At 36.2% G+C, this 18,000-nt stretch overlaps 4 protein-coding genes and 1 long non-coding RNA gene across 14 annotated transcripts; 3 read left to right on the top strand and 2 right to left on the bottom strand.

Moving 5' to 3' along the window:
- Nucleotides 1–349: 349 nt before the first annotated feature.
- Nucleotides 350–3,705, bottom strand: LOC124293583. Its single transcript, XR_006903453.1, has 3 exons — nt 3,578–3,705; nt 569–812; nt 350–485 (listed from the first exon to the last, which is right to left on the bottom strand). It is a non-coding gene; the product is annotated as an uncharacterized LOC124293583 (long non-coding RNA).
- On the top strand, nt 1,887–6,347 carry LOC107216635 (T-complex protein 1 subunit delta). Of its 2 annotated transcripts, XM_015653885.2 has the most exons (10): nt 1,887–2,206; nt 3,303–3,355; nt 3,461–3,550; nt 3,638–3,889; nt 3,986–4,081; nt 4,170–4,331; nt 4,463–4,807; nt 4,925–5,176; nt 5,745–6,033; nt 6,135–6,347. In XM_015653885.2, exons 1-9 carry the CDS (start codon nt 2,098–2,100, stop codon nt 5,988–5,990), a joined length of 1,605 nt encoding a protein of 534 aa, XP_015509371.1. In that variant the 5' UTR covers nt 1,887–2,097; the 3' UTR covers nt 5,991–6,033; nt 6,135–6,347. The 2 variants fall into 2 exon arrangements, with proteins under 2 accessions (XP_015509371.1, XP_015509370.1); XM_015653884.2 differs by having other exon boundaries at nt 5,745–6,347.
- LOC107216633 (N-acetylgalactosaminyltransferase 7) lies at nt 6,152–16,214 on the bottom strand. Of its 5 annotated transcripts, none has more exons than XR_006903449.1 (13): nt 16,066–16,214; nt 15,502–15,675; nt 15,005–15,210; nt 14,610–14,776; nt 14,256–14,463; nt 13,917–14,093; nt 13,596–13,839; nt 13,251–13,472; nt 13,059–13,157; nt 12,843–12,968; nt 12,496–12,637; nt 9,999–10,445; nt 6,152–9,793 (listed from the first exon to the last, which is right to left on the bottom strand). XR_006903449.1 is itself a non-coding variant. In XM_046734934.1 (12 exons), the coding sequence occupies exons 2-11, from the start codon at nt 15,655–15,657 to the stop codon at nt 12,497–12,499; spliced, it is 1,746 nt and encodes a 581-aa protein (XP_046590890.1). In that variant the 5' UTR covers nt 15,658–15,675; nt 16,066–16,214; the 3' UTR covers nt 6,152–9,793; nt 12,496. The 5 variants fall into 5 exon arrangements, 3 of the variants coding, with proteins under 3 accessions (XP_046590890.1, XP_046590889.1, XP_015509368.1); XR_006903450.1 differs by having other exon boundaries at nt 9,999–10,086; XM_046734934.1 differs by lacking the exon at nt 9,999–10,445.
- Nucleotides 6,795–11,444, top strand: LOC107216637 (endothelin-converting enzyme 1-like). Of its 5 annotated transcripts, XM_046734927.1 has the most exons (15): nt 6,795–6,923; nt 7,055–7,263; nt 7,383–7,672; nt 7,837–8,058; nt 8,160–8,273; nt 8,421–8,562; nt 8,716–8,855; nt 9,039–9,302; nt 9,393–9,496; nt 9,592–9,650; nt 9,738–9,789; nt 9,875–9,942; nt 10,036–10,166; nt 10,242–10,406; nt 11,023–11,444. In XM_046734927.1, exons 1-15 carry the CDS (start codon nt 6,919–6,921, stop codon nt 11,212–11,214), a joined length of 2,157 nt encoding a protein of 718 aa, XP_046590883.1. In that variant the 5' UTR covers nt 6,795–6,918; the 3' UTR covers nt 11,215–11,444. The 5 variants fall into 5 exon arrangements, with proteins under 5 accessions (XP_046590883.1, XP_046590884.1, XP_015509373.2 ...); XM_046734928.1 differs by lacking the exon at nt 6,795–6,923 and having other exon boundaries at nt 7,005–7,263; nt 9,393–9,406; XM_015653887.2 differs by lacking the exon at nt 6,795–6,923 and having other exon boundaries at nt 7,005–7,263.
- Nucleotides 16,215–16,288: 74 nt separating the features above from the next.
- Nucleotides 16,289–17,988, top strand: LOC107216634 (rRNA-processing protein FCF1 homolog). Its single transcript, XM_015653883.2, has 5 exons — nt 16,289–16,744; nt 16,850–16,932; nt 17,201–17,272; nt 17,358–17,667; nt 17,767–17,988. The coding sequence occupies exons 1-5, from the start codon at nt 16,742–16,744 to the stop codon at nt 17,908–17,910; spliced, it is 612 nt and encodes a 203-aa protein (XP_015509369.1). The 5' UTR covers nt 16,289–16,741; the 3' UTR covers nt 17,911–17,988.
- The last annotated feature ends 12 nt before the right edge of the window (nt 17,989–18,000 follow it).

The raw sequence follows: 18,000 nt of genomic DNA, 5'->3' as shown, positions 1-18,000 counted from the left end.
TACGCATATGAAGAAAAGCAGATAGTACGTTCTAAAATAATTCCTTGGAGTCCAATCGCACTGTATGTGGTACAAAACCGAGTGCACACATTATTTTTAATGGTTTTTCCTCGCCAGAGTCCTTGGATTCTCATTGCATACACAATTAGCTATGTATGTCGCGTGACGCGATCTACGCAACCATTATCTATACCGCTGAGCAATAATAATTCTAAATCACGCGTCATGGATCAGCATTACAAACAGAAATTGCATTCCTGAGCGCAACATAAATTGTTCAATATTCGGCCCTTAATTGTCAGATAACGACAAATCCACCTTTTGTTGTATCTTGGCTTCGTTGATTCATGCAGGCACTGCTCACATTCACTGGCTGAAGACTCGCTCTTGTTTGCCCCCCGCATCCGGAATCAGCTGTGGCGCAGCCGGATCTTTCAATTTCCTTCTTGGGGCATTTCGATCCTCCATACTTTGATGATAGCAATCTGAAGGTCAATTGAACGTGCTTTGAAAATTGATTATGTTACTTGGATTACTCGGTAGTGGATTACCAATGCAGGTTCTTTACAGTGAAACCTGATTTGATTCCCTGATTCGTCGTCGATATACAGTCAAGTCACACTCCATGTATGGAACGCAACAAGCTACCCAGATACGCTTTTCAACGAGTAATTAACAATTTCTACAGACGTAAAAATCATTATTGCTGATTATATGTGTAAATTTGCCCAGTTCACTTCACATCGGCTAGTTTCCGACAAATTGAATACGGGACATTTCTGCTCGGTTGTAGTAAAAGATTTTTCGTCCACCTGTCAACACAAAAAAAAAATAATAAAAAAGAATTCAAAGCGATTAATACATTCCACCAACAAATCATTGATCCGAATCGTAAGCGCAATTATTACCTATATCTTTCTGAAGTAACTTAAATTTTATCCTATTAAAAACGGAGAATAGAAATTCTAATCAGTCCTCAAAAGTTTGTAGAGGAGGGTAATCTCGAGTGGCGTTAAATTTAGTATCCTGTACGCACAGATAAATGATTCGCTTGTGAGCAAGTATTCCGTGTATTTGTGAGTAAAAAAAAAATTGGTCACGTTATGTCAGTGCTTTATCCTTGACGCAACATCTGGGCAACGATACATGACAAGATTGTAATCGAGCAACAGCGGTGAGCAAATATAAAATTGGGCGTTCATCTCTCGCACAGCGTGCAAGATTAAAGCTCGGGATCAGTGTCCTTGTGTCATTCAGGCGTATAATAAATCATTTGTGATCGGAATGAAAACGAGTATAACATCTGGCACATTTGTTGCAACGATGATCAATTTAAATGATAAATATCAGGGTCGAGCATGAATTTCAGAAGCTACTTCAGTACGAATCTAGCGCGCCTGTGTCAGGTGTTGCATAATTTTCAACTAATAGTTTGAAGAAATTATGGCTACCCTATGGCTCCAGAGCCAGGACGTAGTTTTTTTTTTTATTATTGTAACGACTTTCTGGTATTTGGTACAGGTCTCATGATCGTTAAATTTACATTAAACACTTTCTATCAATTTCGATTAGACGTTTCCAATATACGCAATACAAAGTTTCCATTTCAATATCATAGAAGGCATATTTTAACAGAGCTGACTTATGATATTTGTAAATTCTTAAAATCCGAACGAACATGATTATTGCAGTCTCGTTTCAATGTTCGCGCGTTCTATGTGGTCGGCATCACCAGAGTCATCTAATGGCAGAAACTGTAAGGTACGAATGAATTTTTAAACAATTTCTTTATCGTTCGTCATGCACCGCTCTCTACTGGTACCCTGACAAACTGCAATTGCTGTTCCAAAATTCATCTCCGAGTCCGCTGCATGAGGCCACGGAAAAATTTTCATTGTTGGAAACAGAACCTTCTCGTAGTACGTCCCTCGTGTTTCTGAAAGTATTCTTCGTCCCACTTAAAAGTTATTTATTACTGAAGTACAGTATTCGCCCTATAAATACGGACTTAGCGTGGCTTCGATTTACGTCTGTAGCTGTCTCGCAGTGATCATAAAATCTTTAATTTCAAAAATTAACTTCGAATAAAGCATAAAAATGACCGGAATCACGGCTGCCGGCGACGGGCGACGCGCCCTTGGTCAGGCTTATAAAGATAAAAGCAAACCAGCCGATATTCGTGCCAGCAACATCAACGCGGCTAAAGGTGTGTCAAAAATTATATTTTCTAGTGCTCAAATAAACAGAAAGAATATCAATCACTAATATCCAAATTCCCATAAACTGATCTCTTCATCATGACATCACCATTTATGGACATAAGTCGCGGAGCCCACGCGTGACTTTACAGCCTCTTCAACCACACTCCGTTTCAGATAATCATTTCACAGTATCTGTAAGATGATGGGATTTGAAAAAAATTTCATCGGTTTTAAATTTAAATCCTAGACATTTCGTATTAACATTTTTCCAAATTGTCCTTCGTCTTACTTTTTCCGCAAATCTTGAATCTAATTTAACCTAACCTACAAAATAACACACGCCCGTTCCGCTTAATTAAGAAAATATGCCTTTTTTTTTGTCTCATCACCGATTTAATCGAATTACACCGTATCAAAAAACTTGTATTGATAAACGTCATCTCATTTTTGTGTCATCTTTACGTAAAATTACTGTAAGAAGGTATAACGTGTGAATGCATTTATTTAATTTTGGATCATATTTTTGAAGTTTCAACAATATATATTGGTTCTTCAATGGCCAAGTTTTTTTGTCATTATTGTAGGAATGAATTCACATAGAAAATTTTTATTAGAACAAGATTGCTAAAAAGATTCTTCATTGTTTATGCGTGAGAAATTAATTTGTATTCGTTCTAATATTGTTTTTCAAATTTTTTAAATTATGTCAACTTCAAATTAAATAATCGCTTTCTCCTGTTCTTGAAATTAAACCTAATGATTAAAATATTTGGTTGACATAGCTCTGGATTTTTTTTGTACATAACTTGATTTCTGAAAGTTATCAAATGATTTATTAACTAGGTCCAATCATCCTTGTTGCTAAAGTTATGAATTTTTAAGTTATCAGTGCAAATAAACTATCGATTTGATCAACACTTTTGTGATTGCGAATAGTATTTCTACTATACTGAAAGATTTCAAGTTTATCGAAAGAACTCGTTAGTCATTAATAATATCTGGCTATGAAAATATACAATCAAACTGTATCATGCCTTCAAAAATATTATGTTCGAATTATGTGCCTGTTGAACTAATTATAACTATGTTATGATGCTTCAGCTGTGAGTGATGCCATCCGCACGAGTCTGGGTCCACGTGGTATGGACAAAATGGTATGTGTAAAGTAACGACAAAAAGTAAAAAGAATAAACAAAATTATCCAATAAAGCAAGAATAAAAATTAGTTGGTAATTATTGCATGAAATTTTGTGTTACAGATCCAAGCTGGTAACGGTGAAGTCACAATTACCAATGATGGTGCAACGATTTTAAAACAAATGAATGTGGTACATCCTGCAGCCAAAATGGTTAGTTGAATGAATTTCCTAAAATACCTTTCTGTTGGTGAAAGACACAGCATGAGCAATGATTTGAATTTTTTTTTCCTCCTTCAGTTGGTAGAATTGTCCAGGGCTCAGGATACCGAAGCTGGGGACGGCACTACGAGCGTCGTAATAATTGCTGGTGCACTACTAGAGGCTGCTGAACGACTATTGCATAAAGGAATTCATCCAACTTCGATAAGCGATGCTTTCCAAAAGGCAGCTTTGAAAGCAGTTGAAATTTTAAAGGAAATTTCTCACCCTATAGAATTAACTGACCGTGTGGCATTGATCAAAAGTGCTGCAACCTCTTTGAACTCGAAGGTAGTTTCGAAATTCACTTCATTATGCTGACATCAATTACAAGTAATAAGATTCTTGCAAGTTTTATATATACTGTATCTTGTTTCGAATTTTTAGGTAGTTTCTCAACAATCAAGTTATCTCGCGCCATTGGCTGTAACAGCAGTTCTAAAAATTACCGAACCAGGAATGGAAGCTGCTGTCGATTTGAAAGTAAGTAATTCATTTTTATACACATCTTAATTGGATCTTTGTTGGATTTATATAACAGGGTGCTAAGTTTCCTGAACTATGTTGATAGGACATCAAAGTCATCAAAAAACTCGGTGGTACAACTGAGGACACGGAACTCATTCAGGGATTAGTGTTCACGCAAAAATCATGTAACGTCAATGGGCCAAAGCGAATCGATAAAGCTAGGATCGGTCTAATTCAGTTCTGCATTTCACCACCAAAGACCGACGTAAGTCACATCAGCTAAGGAGTTTAATTATTACACTCTGTAATTACTATTAAATGATGACTAACTCCGTCTAAATCTGTTACAGTTCGACTATTTAAATAAGAGTGAACAAATTGAATAATAATTTACAGATGGACCACAACGTTATTGTATCAGATTACTCTGCAATGGACCGTGTGCTGAAAGAAGAGCGTGCATATATCTTGAATATTGTTAAGCAAATAAAAAAGAGCGGTTGCAACGTACTTCTTGTGCAAAAGTCGATTCTTCGAGATGCTATAAGCGATCTTGCCATCCATTTCCTCGACAAGATCAAAGTAATGGTTATAAAAGATGTCGAACGAGAGGACATTCCTTACGTTTGTAAGACGTTGGGCTGCAGGCCAATCGCCTCGCTTGATCATTTTACACCTGAGAACCTAGTGAGTGCAGATACTTGCGAAGAAATTCAAACTGGAAGTTCGAAATTTGTCAAGGTAAGCTTTCTGGTCAAGACTTCCTTGTGAAACCTGTTTACAAAAGTTAATTTAAATTTCTGATAGTAAATACTTGCTAAAAATTACGTGCTTACATGTTGCGTGGTTTTATTTCAGATTAGTGGAATCCAAAATCCAGGTCGTACAGTTACCGTATTAGTTAGAGGCAGCAATAAACTGGTGCTGGAAGAGGCTGCTCGATCTCTGCATGACGCATTGTGCGTAGTTCGTTGCCTGGTCAAACAGCAAGCACTCCTTGCAGGTGGCGGAGCACCGGAAACTGAATTAGCTCTCAAACTTGCTGCTTATGCCCAGACGATCGGTGGGACAGACGCCTACTGCTTCAGAGCGTTTGCTAACGCCCTTGAGGTTTGTTGAAATAATTCTATTGATTCGAATATAAGTCGACCCCTAATTTACAAAGTTTTTTATTTTGGAACCGAATATAATTTGAATTTCAGAAGAAAATTACCTAGTATCACAGGTGGATATTTATTTATAATGCAGTTTTTTTTAAATGCATAAAATAAATTGAACTTGAGTCAAACAAAATTAGCCATTTCTTCAGGTATATTTCAATTAGCAGCTTTATTGTACGCACGAAAAGTATAATTAACAATTTGTTTATCCCCACTTCAGACTAATGCTTTGAAAAATTTGAAGTTGAAGTTTTGATCTTCGAGATTAGGCGCGCACGCGCAGTGTACGAATATGCATTGCATTGCTAAAATATTACGATTATCGGACGATGAGGGAGTTTCCTATTGATCGTGCAATCCCCTAAAAAGTTCCGAATATAAGTCGAGTACAATTTTTGAGGGTAAAGTCGGTTATTAAAAACCTTGACTTATACTCGGGCCAATACAGTACTTGACAGACTCTGATAAAAGTACATCAAATTTTTTAATAATACTATTTTCATCTTTCTATATTTTAGGTGATTCCGTCAACCTTAGCAGAGAACGCAGGTCTTAACTCAATCGCCACTGTCACTGAGCTTCGCAACAGGCATGCTCAGGGTGAAACATTGGCAGGAATTAATGTTCGCAAGGGCGCAATAACGAATATTTGGGAAGAAAACGTCGTTCAACCTCTTCTTGTTTCGACCAGCGCCATTACCTTGGCTTCGGAGACTGTCCGTAGTATATTGAAGATCGACGATATCATTAATACCATGCAGTAAACTGTTAGCCTTAACATGATTGCGCGATATGTTCATCAGCATTGTAAGTGCAATGTATCACAATGCTCGTAAAGTAACTTTTTATTCGTTCGTTTGAATCTGGAGAAAAAAGACTTTGGTTGTTTCTTTCTCTTCTAATTACAGATTTTACCATACCATTGCATTGGCTTTTCCCGAGAATAACGCTTTACACAATTCATTATTAATCGATATCGATACGTTGACGTTCGACATATTACTGAGGATCTACGTCTTGGAGTCGATTCTCTTATTCCAACTAAAGCTACGTTAAATGCTTCACTCTTATGCACTTCTTGTATTCATATGAGATTATATAATAAAATGAATTTAAAAATATTTCGGACTACATACATCTACCGTTTCATTCCCACCTAAGTCGTAGCATGCAGAAAACAAAAAATTTCTAATATTTGTGGTACCAAAAGAATGTATTCAATTGAAAAATTATTTTGTTATCATAATGGGCAGTAGTAATTACTCCAGAATTTTTACATATTACTTTTATACACGTTAGATTATTAAGAAGCATAATTACGATTCCATTTAAACAGTACGAGACGAATCAGCGGGAGTAGACGCGTATCACTCTGTCGCTTCCGTTCTTTGAACGTAACAATTTCAGCGATTAGATATGGACCACCACTTCTATAGAGTCGTGTGAATGTGACATGAAAATCAGTTTCGAGCTCTATGTATTGTTCATTTGTAAATCCAGTTATACTTGGGCGCGATAAGAAAATGCACATTTAGATACATTCCGCGTATTTTCATAACATTGACGATGTTTGGTCGCAAATTGCGGGTTTGTGGAAGGGATTCACTGGAAAAAATGTTTTAGTGCTCTTCAGTAGAGCAGTGCAGGAATACGAATAATACACATTCATTGTCAGCCACAAATTTGCACACCATGAGGTACTTATAGATCCTAATTCGATTTTCTATTTCTTTCTACGCAACATCATCAGATTCTGTGATTATTCCAACGTTATCAACATGGTCTGTAAAAAAACTAATCATTATTCGTCTTCTTTACGCGTTTCAAGGTTGATCGTCGTGACCATTTTCATTCAATTGCCCTTTCTGATACGGATGGATAATCTTTTTCCATACGTGGATTATTCAAAGAATCCCTGTGATGATTTTTACACTTTTGCTTGTGGAAATTTTCAAAATGTACATCCTGTCCCCGAGGGGTATAGTATTTGGGACGGGTTTATCAGATTGCAAAGAGAAGTCGATGAACGATTGAAAGGTACATTTTTGTTTGAATGACAAATTAAAATTGGAGATGCTAAACGTAAAATAATTTATTTATGGTTTTGGACATATGGAATTAAAAAAAAATCAAACTTTATGCATATTTATCCACAGAATTATTGGAGAACGAAAGATCTGTGGGAGATTCAAAGTCTTTTGTAAAAGCCCAGGACATGTACGCAGCTTGTATAGATACAAAAACTCGTGATAGGAGAGGAATTTCACCAATGTTAAAAGTATTGGAAGAAATTTGGCCTAAAAAAAATGAGGAGAGTACGATGTCTAAAATAACTTCGGCCGATTGGCAAAGAATGGCTAGATTCGTTGCTAATTATGGCGTGCAATTTTTTTTCAAACTAACAGTTCGAACTGATATGTGGAATGCAACGAAAACTTCGATATATGTATGTATAAGAGCATAATTCTGCGTCGCCTTTTTTAAATCAAATTTCAAGTTTCAAGTGCATTTTGTACAACAATAAGCATTTCGTACCGTATAAGAGAAATACTTCAGAATAACCGAAGTTCCCCTTGTTGCGGCACAAGTGAAAACATATTACCCATCTAGATCGAGCACGATGATTTGACATTACCTACTGCATTGCTGCGACAACCAGTACGGATTTTGGACAATGATTTTTCTAGTAGAACCGACTCTACCTTTATCGAATATTTGTCAAAAATTATGATCATATTGCGGGATTTTACTGAAAGTGACATCAGCGATTATGAAATCAGCGCGAAAGCGAGAAGTATCAACGAATTCATGAACGTCTTGGCGGATCCAAAGGTACCGTATTCAAAATACCTCTTTCTGATTGATCAGATCCTTTTCGATTAAAGCAATCAGAATTATTGAATAATAAAAATATCCCTGGGGTTTTGTCTTAGGAATTAAATTACGGCAGAGATACCGCGAAGACTAATATTCCTAACGTAGGAAGTACGACGTTGGCAAAATTACAAGCTTGGACAGACGAAGTACTGGATCAATTTACCGACACGGTGAGCGGATGAGAATCTGTATTTGTTTATTTTCGATTATTTTTCTTCCATCTTCGTGATCGAACACAATGATAATCCAGCTTTGATAAGTTGTCAAAACTGTCATAAATTTTTTATTCGTAGTGTTTTTTTTCCCCAATCATACAGATTAATTGGAGAACGTATCTACAGATCGCCTTCAAAAAGTCTAGGGTCAAAGTGAACAATGACACGCAGATTTTTATCACGAATCGAAGTCTGTTGCGTAACTTGTTAATATACGCGCACGAAACGGGAAAGGAGCTGTTGAGTAAGTACAACGAAATAAAAATATGCGACCAGCCTCGAGGTCGCATCGCGAATCTCTTCCTCGAAGTTACTATAGTAAAATAGAGTAACAATAAAGGAATATTCCTGGTATAATTTTAATATCGGAGTAAAAGAAATTACGAATAATTTCCAGATGATTTCGTCTATAGTCGGATGGTCACTTTTATGGCACCTGAATTGTCATCAGAAATGTACAATATTTCAATGGATTTCTACATAAATCGCGGATACGTGCCTCCAGGTTATCCAACATGGAAGTATTGTCTCCACAAGGTCTAATTTCGTGATAAATCAATGTTTTATTTTCGCTGCATTCGACCATCGATTGTGCGTCTCATTTCTTAGTACAATTTTAGTTTGTTTGAACTGATGGGGTACTCAACAGTGCCGAACTAATTTTAAAGAATTTATATTTTTTTAAATTTCAAACATCTGGTCAACTGTTGAATGCTGAAGGTTTTAGATTTTCCGAAAATCGGACTGAGCTTCACCGTCGCACAAAAATACCGAGAAAAATATGTTAGCGAAGAAAGAATCAAAAGGGCGCAGGAAATGATGGAAAAGTTGAGAGACGCTTTGGAAGAATTGATAGATGAGGCAGAATGGATGGACGACTTTACCAAAAATTATGCAATCTACAAATTGAATAGCATACTGATACTAACTGGAAGCCCGGATTATTTAAAAACTGAATCACAAGTGGATCAGTATTACAGAAAGGTATATGATCTAGAATCAAGAAGTTAGAAATCTATCGTGAATGACGATTGCATGGTTTCAAAAAAATCAAATAATGAAAATTCGTTTTAGCTGAAAATTTACAGGTACGACCATTTTGGAAATATGAATAGACTTCGAAGTTTCAGTCAATGGAAAAATTTCGCGGAGTTACGAACCTACCGAAATAGAAATTCGTGTGTATAATAGGATCAATAAAATCACATTACAAATAAGAGTAAGAAAAACTTAATAATCTCAGTATTTGAGCCTAATTAATCGACCATTCCAGATGGACGCAATCACCACTAATCGTCAACGCTTATTACAACGGAATAAATAATAGAATACGTACGTACTACATGTCGTAATTCAACAATTACGTTTCTTCGTGATCCCACTTTGTCCTTCATTGGTGTCTATTCTTTGTTAAAACAGTATTTCCCATCAGCACAATGGCAGAACCATTCTTCTCTGGCAATAGTGGAAGGTATCTTAAGAACGTAATCAATTAATTATAATCCGTTATAAATTCAACTACTTACACGTTATTTTATTTTAAAATAATTCGTCAGTTTTTTCGACTACGCTCGTATCGGTTCAGTAATGGCACACGAACTTACACACGCGTTCGACAGCCAAGGTAATTTTAACGACCGTAGAACACGTTTATTTTGAATAAAATATGTAACTACATACCCTTCGCGAGAAGTTAATCGATTGTTCATGTATTCAGGACGATTATTGGATGCTGAAGGCTCATTGAAAGGCTGGTGGTCCCAGTCAACTGAACAAGTATACGCGACAAAAATAAAATGCTTCATCAAACAATATAACCAGTACATTTCGGGAGATTCTAAAGCAACTGTAAAGATTTTACCATTTCATTATTTAAATTAAATTAAACTTAACTTGGTACAGAAGTCATTGTCTCATCAATAGATAGACGGCAAGTACACGTTATCCGAAAATATTGCCGACAATGTTGGATTGAGAGCGGCCTTTAGAGCATTTACAAAAGAGAGAAACAAACTACTGGCTTTATATCATTGGAGCAGATTCAACAATTTTATGTCAGACAAATATTTCTACTTGGCATTTGCTTCGGTAATAACTGATGAAAAACTTAATGTTCCTCCTTTAAGCCTGAAAAAAACTTGATTAATTTGTGTGATTTGAAAGTTAGGTCTAGGTTTGAAATCTTTAATAATTCAATATTCCGGGGATGCCCTGCTCGATTTCGTCGTTGACGTATATATCTTCAAATATCGAAGTCCACATATCTCAAACCCGAAAATATACGCAATTCTGAGCAAAAACACTTCAACATGTTTTCATTTGACAGAACAAAGAAATTGCACAAATTCTACGAATTTACTATTGCGATTTCACAGAATCAATGCCATTCCTTTATTTTTGCATCAAATGAAAATGCATTGGAGCATTTTTGTTCAGATTTGCGTATAAAATGGACTTTCCATTTTGGCGTTTGAGATACGTAGACTAAGATATTTGGAGATATACACGTCAACCACGAAATCGTCCCTTAAATTGAACTTACCACATTTAGTGATATTCCGCATTTTCAAAAAATGTTATTGCTGAGACTGCATGAAATTAAAGATTGAGTTCTAGACACAGTAAAATGTTATTCCGAGTATTTGAAATTAGTTTTCAGAGACAATGCCACGATAGATTTTGATTCTCACAATATTTTTTACAGATTTGGTGCCACACAGGTGCAACAGAACATAGCGACAAACACGCACCCCACAAATATCGCATACTGGGACCGATACAGAATATGGAAAATTTTGCCAAAACTTGGCAATGTTATGAGATGATTAGCAGAAGTCGAACGAATGCAATGAACTCCTGGGAGCGAGCAGACAAAGACATATGCATATTGTGGTAATACTGTTCACACCAGTGCAATATATTACTATCAAGTAAATTAGTCAAATAAATAGTGAAAAATGTATGTAATAAGTTGGAACCACTTGCCACCGCAAGCGTTTAATATTTCAACTGCCAAAATTTGAGCGGGATATTGGGAACTGAAGACAGACGAATCGATGGAAAATTACCCGATGTTCAATAAAAATGTGATTTCATTTTAATAAAATATTCAACACTCTCACGTTACAACAGTCTAATAATTTCTATGGAAATGTACTACCGCCTATTTCCTTAAGCATTTATTACCGCTACCGAATGATCACGTTTTGTTTTTCAACCTCCAAAATACCACAACTGATCTGGAGGATAAAATCTTTGTGTATCGTAAAGAATTAAAATTAATCAACCCTAAATTCATTTGTGCATCTTATAGATAAATGTATAAATGCGTGCTTTTGCGTATAAACAAATGCGTTGTAAATAGGATATGAATATACGCAGTATATATAGAATTAGTCAATTATTGTCATTTGAGGAAATTTCCACAATTGCTGACTCGTCAAGTCAATAAATATGATAATTAAACGAAACGAATATTCTAGATGCCCAAGGCCAAATACATATATAAATCTGTGTGCGTACATCATATTCTTTCACACTTAAGTACTTACGAAACGATGATCAGGAAAAATTATTTTTTATCTAGATTGTACCAAATCTGAATATGTGGATCTGAAAAATCTAGAACAATTTTCATCGATTTAACCTCATTATCAATTCCGAGTTAACTGGCAAATAAACACGTACTGTCTAAATCTAAATACAGATGACTTCGTGACCTCGTGGTTTGCCTTCAATTTCTCTATGATTGAAATCAAATTTTATTAGGATGTTTGATTCTCGAAGTTCGTGAATATTAGATGGTTATATGGATTTGTCAAAGAAAAAAAAAAGAGAAAAAACGGGAATATCATACGAAAATTGAAATCACGTTTTTCAAATGCGTTGATCACAGTCCACTGTAATCATTTAAGCTAGGTATGAACCAAATAATTTTGACTGTTCGATCGCGTATATACGTAGTTTGTCCAAAGAGGTCCTTGCAAAAAAAGCGAATTTGATTAAGCTGCTGAAAAGGAAAAATTCTGTGAACTCTGATCGTCTGATAACAACATATTCTAAATATTTTCTGAATAATGGTTGTGATTGCGATAGAACGGAATGATTTGAGGTACACTTGACAACAACGTTCGGACCCACTCCATTCCTGTGCACAAGGACAATGAGGAAAACCTACCTCACCAGCGTGGATGCATTTGATGGAAGGTCCACTGTTGATAAGTATTATTAACGTCACAGGGCATCAAAGATAAATGCTGTGTCTGGGGATGTAATGCCATACACTTTTTATGCACCCTGTGCATAAGAGTTTTTGTTTTCTACAAGGAAAAGGAAAGAGGTCATATTTTTTTGAAGGGAAAAATAAGTTTAGATTGTGACATAAACTTTGGATTTAAAACAGTGGTCAAATGGTAAAGAAATAAGAAACATAACTCTTCCAGTTCAACACTGGAAGAACTGGAAATATCCATCTAATTAATCAATATATGCAGGTAAGTTACACTGAAACTGTTGTAAACTTACCTCGTCGTACTGCCAGGGTCCATCGACAGTCCCAAGCCTACAAAACGCTAATTTTACACTCTCTCCATCAGCTTCTATGCAACGTTCTCCAACACCCAATTGCCCTTTGGCATTGAGTCTTATGAGCTGAAAGTTTTGTTATTGGTTGGCATGAAACAAGTGAAATAGACAAAGAACACTCCATAGAAAGTAATGAATCCATGAGAAAATGATTACCTGATTATTGCCAAACCCATGGCAGTGAGAAGTCCCCATCAGGTTAGGTGGAGGGTGACCCATGGTATCCAGACACGAGGCAGTGGCAACACTGCGAAGCTAAAATATACCAAGAATTGAATCAAGTGACGAATATTTCCTGTACCAGTAATCAGTCGCAAAGTTGAACAGTAATTCGATGATCTTATCTACCTCTCCCCAATGAACATTTGGCGGCAATTCTGGATATTTGTCAAGTACATCGTAGGCCACGTTATCCATGAACCACTGAAAGTCTTTACACTGTAGCCTTTCTTTCATAGCTAACTGCTCTGTGATATCTCCATGATCGAGTAATCTTGCCAAGGGTTCTCTTGTATAGAAGAACTCCTTGTGCTTTTCATCAAACCAAGTTTCAATCACCCGTTTGTAATTCTGCAAAAATCATTTTATTTGAATCAGATGAATCGTAGACACAATATGAGCATTTGTACACTTACGAAGTGAGCATATTTTATAGCATAGACATAGATAATGCACAAAACACGCAATGCTTACAATCGTGATCAGAGGGCCTTTCTTCTTTTGAGCCAGTTTACCAAACGTGTAAGGCATGAAGCCCCGATAAACATGCCCGACGTGAGAACAAGGCACCCATTCAATGCTGCCTCCACATTGCCATATTTTGAAAGAAAGCTCGAAGTTTTCACCACCCCAAACCAAGAGGCCATCGTCGTAACCACCCAGACTTAGAAAATATTCACGGTTGATAGCAAATAGGCCCCCGGCATGAGTTGGTGACCTGAAATTTGCGAATAAAGGAATTACGAGTTTTAGCTAATACTTATTTGGCATCGTAATTTTGCACTGTAATCGTACTTATAGGGCATGCTATCATGCGAGCGTGTTTTCGCCTCTCTCCTGGGCAACTCGTTTTCTTTGTACAACATTCCCCACTCGAAGATACCTCGATACAAATGACCCTCCTGATAGACTGGCCTGTATTCGAAAGTCTTGTGATCTATTCCATCGATCACCGGAACAGTCATCACCTTGCTAGTTACAGAAGAAAAATGTTAGGAAACACATTCTCACGAATCGGGAATCCACAATTTCAGGTGATTATAATGTCCAATGAGTTAGGTACTAGATCATTCCTTTGAAGTACATTTTCGACAGATTAAATGTCTGAATTTTTCATGAAAACTTATTATCTACCTGTTCACATATATTGGTGCAAGTAATGGTGGTAACCAATTAGTGTTGACCTCGCAATGGGCATCTAAAAACACAATCACTTCACCAGTAGCCTCTCGGGCTCCCCTGGATCTCGTTCTTATTAAGCCCTGTCTCTCATGATTTCGTATGAGACGTACTTTACCATCCCATCGTTCGACGTACGACTCCAGATCGCCTTTCAAATTGTCTGAAATTTCACAACGGAGCCAAGATGGTACAATAATTATGCTGTTACCAGTTTTTGATAACTTTGAATTAATCATAGAAGCGTATAGTTGTTAATGTTTACTTAAAAATTCATTGGTAGGAAAAAAATTCGGTTTTTGTCCAAACCTTTGTCAGAATAGTCGTCAACCAAAAGTACCTCTTCCAAAAACTCTGGTGGTGTTCGATTTATCACGCTGTGTACGGTACGCATTAAGACGGACCATCCTTCATTGTGAAATACTATAATAACGCTGGTTTTTGGCAAATCAGTTGCATAATTCCAACGCTTGCACCTAAATTTAATAAAAAATCCAGTGTTTACTTTTTAACCATAGGAAACTTTTATAGAGGATCTTCCAACTATTACGTATCACACTAGTTCCTACTGTTCTCACTCCCCTCTCATCGTATAACTCAATTGTATGGCTTTCACTTCTTCCTTCGTATTTTTATTACTCAATTACTGAAATTTCTAAAATAAAAATGATGCTCAGGCTATAATAACTAATTGAATTACTTACTCGGCTGGCCTGGTGTCGTGAACAGATCTATCCAAAGAAATTTCATCAGAACAAACCATGTTCATGCCATAATCAGACTCTGATTGCTGTACATCATTTTGTTGATCTTCTCTCAAAATGTGAGCCTTACCCTCCTCACCAGGGCCTATTCTCACCACTACATTTCGTGGCTCAAAGTTTCCTAAGTCATCACTGATCACTGGTAACTGAAAAAAAGTATGAAGTGGCAAATTGGCTTTGTAGGTGATAAAATAACTACATTTGTTCCATTTTCGAACATAATAGTACTTTTTTATAATGCTTTTATGAGATAATCTTCGTGCATGATATACACTGAAATAAAATGTAACAATTTCTGTACATCTTTAGTGCGCGTTAAACTGTAGAATAAGATGATTTGGGCAAAACTCAAATTTTAAAATTCATAATCTGAGTTGCATTTGACTGAGAAATATTTTCAAGTGCATTGTAGAGAGTATATAAGCTTGTCTGTGTACCTGTCGAGATTTAGATGCCGCAGCCCAGTAGTTTTTCAGATTGCTAGGCTGGTCATCGGATGAAAACACAAAAAGTGCATATACAATTATCACAAACAACATTAGACCCAGCAAAATATTGACAAAACGGGTTCTCTTCAATTGAACGATCCGCATTTTTGATAATTCTTAGACCTGTAAGAAAAAATGGTGCATTACTTTCATTGATATCGCAAGTATGTAATATTATTAATTCGGATGGATTGAATTCTTCAGAAAGGCTTCTGATATTATATGAAATATTGTAATTAGTATAGTACAAAATAATACGAGAAAATGGAATTAAACGGAAATTACGGATACCTTGGAGTTACAAGCTGACAGAAGAGTGAGGTTTCATTCTTTTAAATCACAGTTTTTAAAGAAAATATTATACGGAAAAAGAAGGCAATAAAAATATGCTAATGGCAGATTGTCAGGCGATTTAACCTCCAAGTAGCTGTGAACATTGACATATTGCGCTATAGATATTATTTCGCGGAAGTGAGCATATAGTTTATTGTAGAGAAAAAGATTCAGACTTACTGTTGGGTTGATCGGTAGGATACTACGATTAGTATTTATACTTTTCAACAAACAATACTTCCACCTTCCATAATAAACGGACACCTGAAACTTGAAAGCAGACGTGTCGCTTCTGCCGAAATCGACGCGATGAACTGTACACTTACTACATAGTACACGTATTCAACACACGTGAATCAATGAACGTCCCACTTTCGACCTTTCGTGCGAATCTTATTCATCTGTCTTCCTCATATACACAGTAGCCGATGTTCCCGTCACTGTCTCTCATCTCGTGTTTCTCTCCACGGATTTAACGAGCAACGACATTTCCAACGGCATTTAACCGCACGGGTGTAAACTTCGATCTAGCTTTCGCTTGTCGAAATCACGGGTCGAAATATTTAAGCACGTTCACTTTTAGGTTAGGAATAAACTGTGTCGAGTTCACGTCTTGTTTACTAAACTGTTTGCAAAGTTTCCGATTTGGCATTAACACGAGGATATTTTCGGTTCACAATTTTTTCACTAGATTTCAAGTCATTCAGAAATTAGTGGATTTGCAAAATTGAAGGCTGAATTTGGCGGACATAAACTAACCTTAGTGTTAAACAAGGTGCTCGTGGCTGGCCCCGTCAAAAATTGTGTAAACACTTTTTTAATCCATTAAGCAACTCTCCGCAACTGAATTTACAAAATGGTAAGCGCACATTATGTATTGTTTTTGAATACTGTAATAAAAGAAATTTGATGTTAAATTTGCACAGTATTTTCAAACGTAATAATTGAGGTTATGTATTTACAGGGAAAGAATAAGAAAACGCGTAAGGTTGTGATGCAAAGATTCGCACAAATGAAAAAAATGATCAGCCCAAGCGACTCCAGGATGTAAGTTTCATAGGTCATGAAAAAGTAAACTACGGAACAAAAGTCCCTATTCTTTAAATCTTATTTTCAATCTTGTCGAGCGTTTGCCTATTCAGAGGCTTGCAAGTTTTCGTAACATTTTTCATTTAACTTTTACAATTTACATCCATACAACTGGGACAAAGTCTGTCCATTTTTTTAATTTACTGGAATTTGGTACCTATTTATTTGCTACATTCAACTTACACAAATTTATTCATATATTCATCTTTTTCAATTTTAATCCCAGAAAATTAGAACAGCGAGCGCCGCCACGAAAAAAGAAACCTGAAGATCTAACGGAGATAAAAATCAAAGAAGCGTAAGAAAAATTAATTATTCTGATCTGAATCGAACGTGAGAGAAATAACTATAGATTATTGTTTTTTGTTTTTGTGTACTTTCAGCCCCCAACAATCCTCGGCATTGTTTTTCCAATATAATACGCAACTTGGTCCACCGTATCACATTTTAATTGATACGAATTTCATCAACTTTTCCATAAAAAATAAACTTGATATAGTGCAAAATATGATGGACTGCCTATATGCAAAATGTATACCGTACATAACAGACTGTGTTTTGGCAGAATTGGAAAAACTTGGAGCAAAGTACAAAATAGCATTAAAGATAATCAAGGATCCTAGATTTGAAAGAGTACATTGTATGCATAAAGGAACATATGCGGATGACTGTCTTGTTAACAGAGTTACACAGGTAATAATTGAGTGAATACCGCTCGTGGTTTTTCACCTTAGAAATTAATTAAATCAGCTAATTTCAACACTGCAATGAAAACCGTGGTTCTGATTCTAGCACAAATGTTACATTGTTGCGACCAACGATAAGGACCTGAAAAGAAGAATTCGGAAAATTCCTGGGGTTCCGATAATGTACGTTTCTCAACATCGTTACACGATCGAAAGGATGCCTGATGCGTATGGAGCTCCTAAAACATAGACAATAGATAATCATAACAATTTTTTTTAAACGTTGCTGTCGTTCATGTTTTATAATAAAATATTACTGCCACTGAAAGCATTTGACTCC

Source organism: Neodiprion lecontei, chromosome 3, assembly GCF_021901455.1.
Source record: "Neodiprion lecontei isolate iyNeoLeco1 chromosome 3, iyNeoLeco1.1, whole genome shotgun sequence".
Classification (NCBI taxonomy): domain Eukaryota; kingdom Metazoa; phylum Arthropoda; class Insecta; order Hymenoptera; family Diprionidae; genus Neodiprion; species Neodiprion lecontei.
This window is presented reverse-complemented; position numbering and strand designations above follow the sequence as displayed.

Coding starts and splice junctions, on each gene's coding strand:
- LOC107216635 (XM_015653885.2), top strand. CDS start 2,098: ATGACCGGAATCACGGCTGCCGGCGACGGGCGACGCGCCCTTGGTCAG. Junction 3,890..3,985: donor CAACCTCTTTGAACTCGAAG/GTAGTTTCGAAA, acceptor TCGAATTTTTAG/GTAGTTTCTCAACAATCAAG. Junction 5,177..5,744: donor CGTTTGCTAACGCCCTTGAG/GTTTGTTGAAAT, acceptor TCTATATTTTAG/GTGATTCCGTCAACCTTAGC.
- LOC107216637 (XM_015653887.2), top strand. CDS start 7,005: ATGGTCTGTAAAAAAACTAATCATTATTCGTCTTCTTTACGCGTTTCA. Junction 7,264..7,382: donor AGTCGATGAACGATTGAAAG/GTACATTTTTGT, acceptor ATTTATCCACAG/AATTATTGGAGAACGAAAGA. Junction 9,943..10,035: donor ACACGCGTTCGACAGCCAAG/GTAATTTTAACG, acceptor TCATGTATTCAG/GACGATTATTGGATGCTGAA.
- LOC107216633 (XM_046734934.1), bottom strand. CDS start 15,657: ATGCGGATCGTTCAATTGAAGAGAACCCGTTTTGTCAATATTTTGCTG. Junction 13,840..13,916: donor CATGATAGCATGCCCTATAA/GTACGATTACAG, acceptor CGCAAATTTCAG/GTCACCAACTCATGCCGGGG. Junction 12,638..12,842: donor GACCCTGGCAGTACGACGAG/GTAAGTTTACAA, acceptor TTTTCCTTGTAG/AAAACAAAAACTCTTATGCA.
- LOC107216634 (XM_015653883.2), top strand. Junction 16,933..17,200: donor AGCCCAAGCGACTCCAGGAT/GTAAGTTTCATA, acceptor TTTTAATCCCAG/AAAATTAGAACAGCGAGCGC. Junction 17,668..17,766: donor TTGTTAACAGAGTTACACAG/GTAATAATTGAG, acceptor TTCTGATTCTAG/CACAAATGTTACATTGTTGC.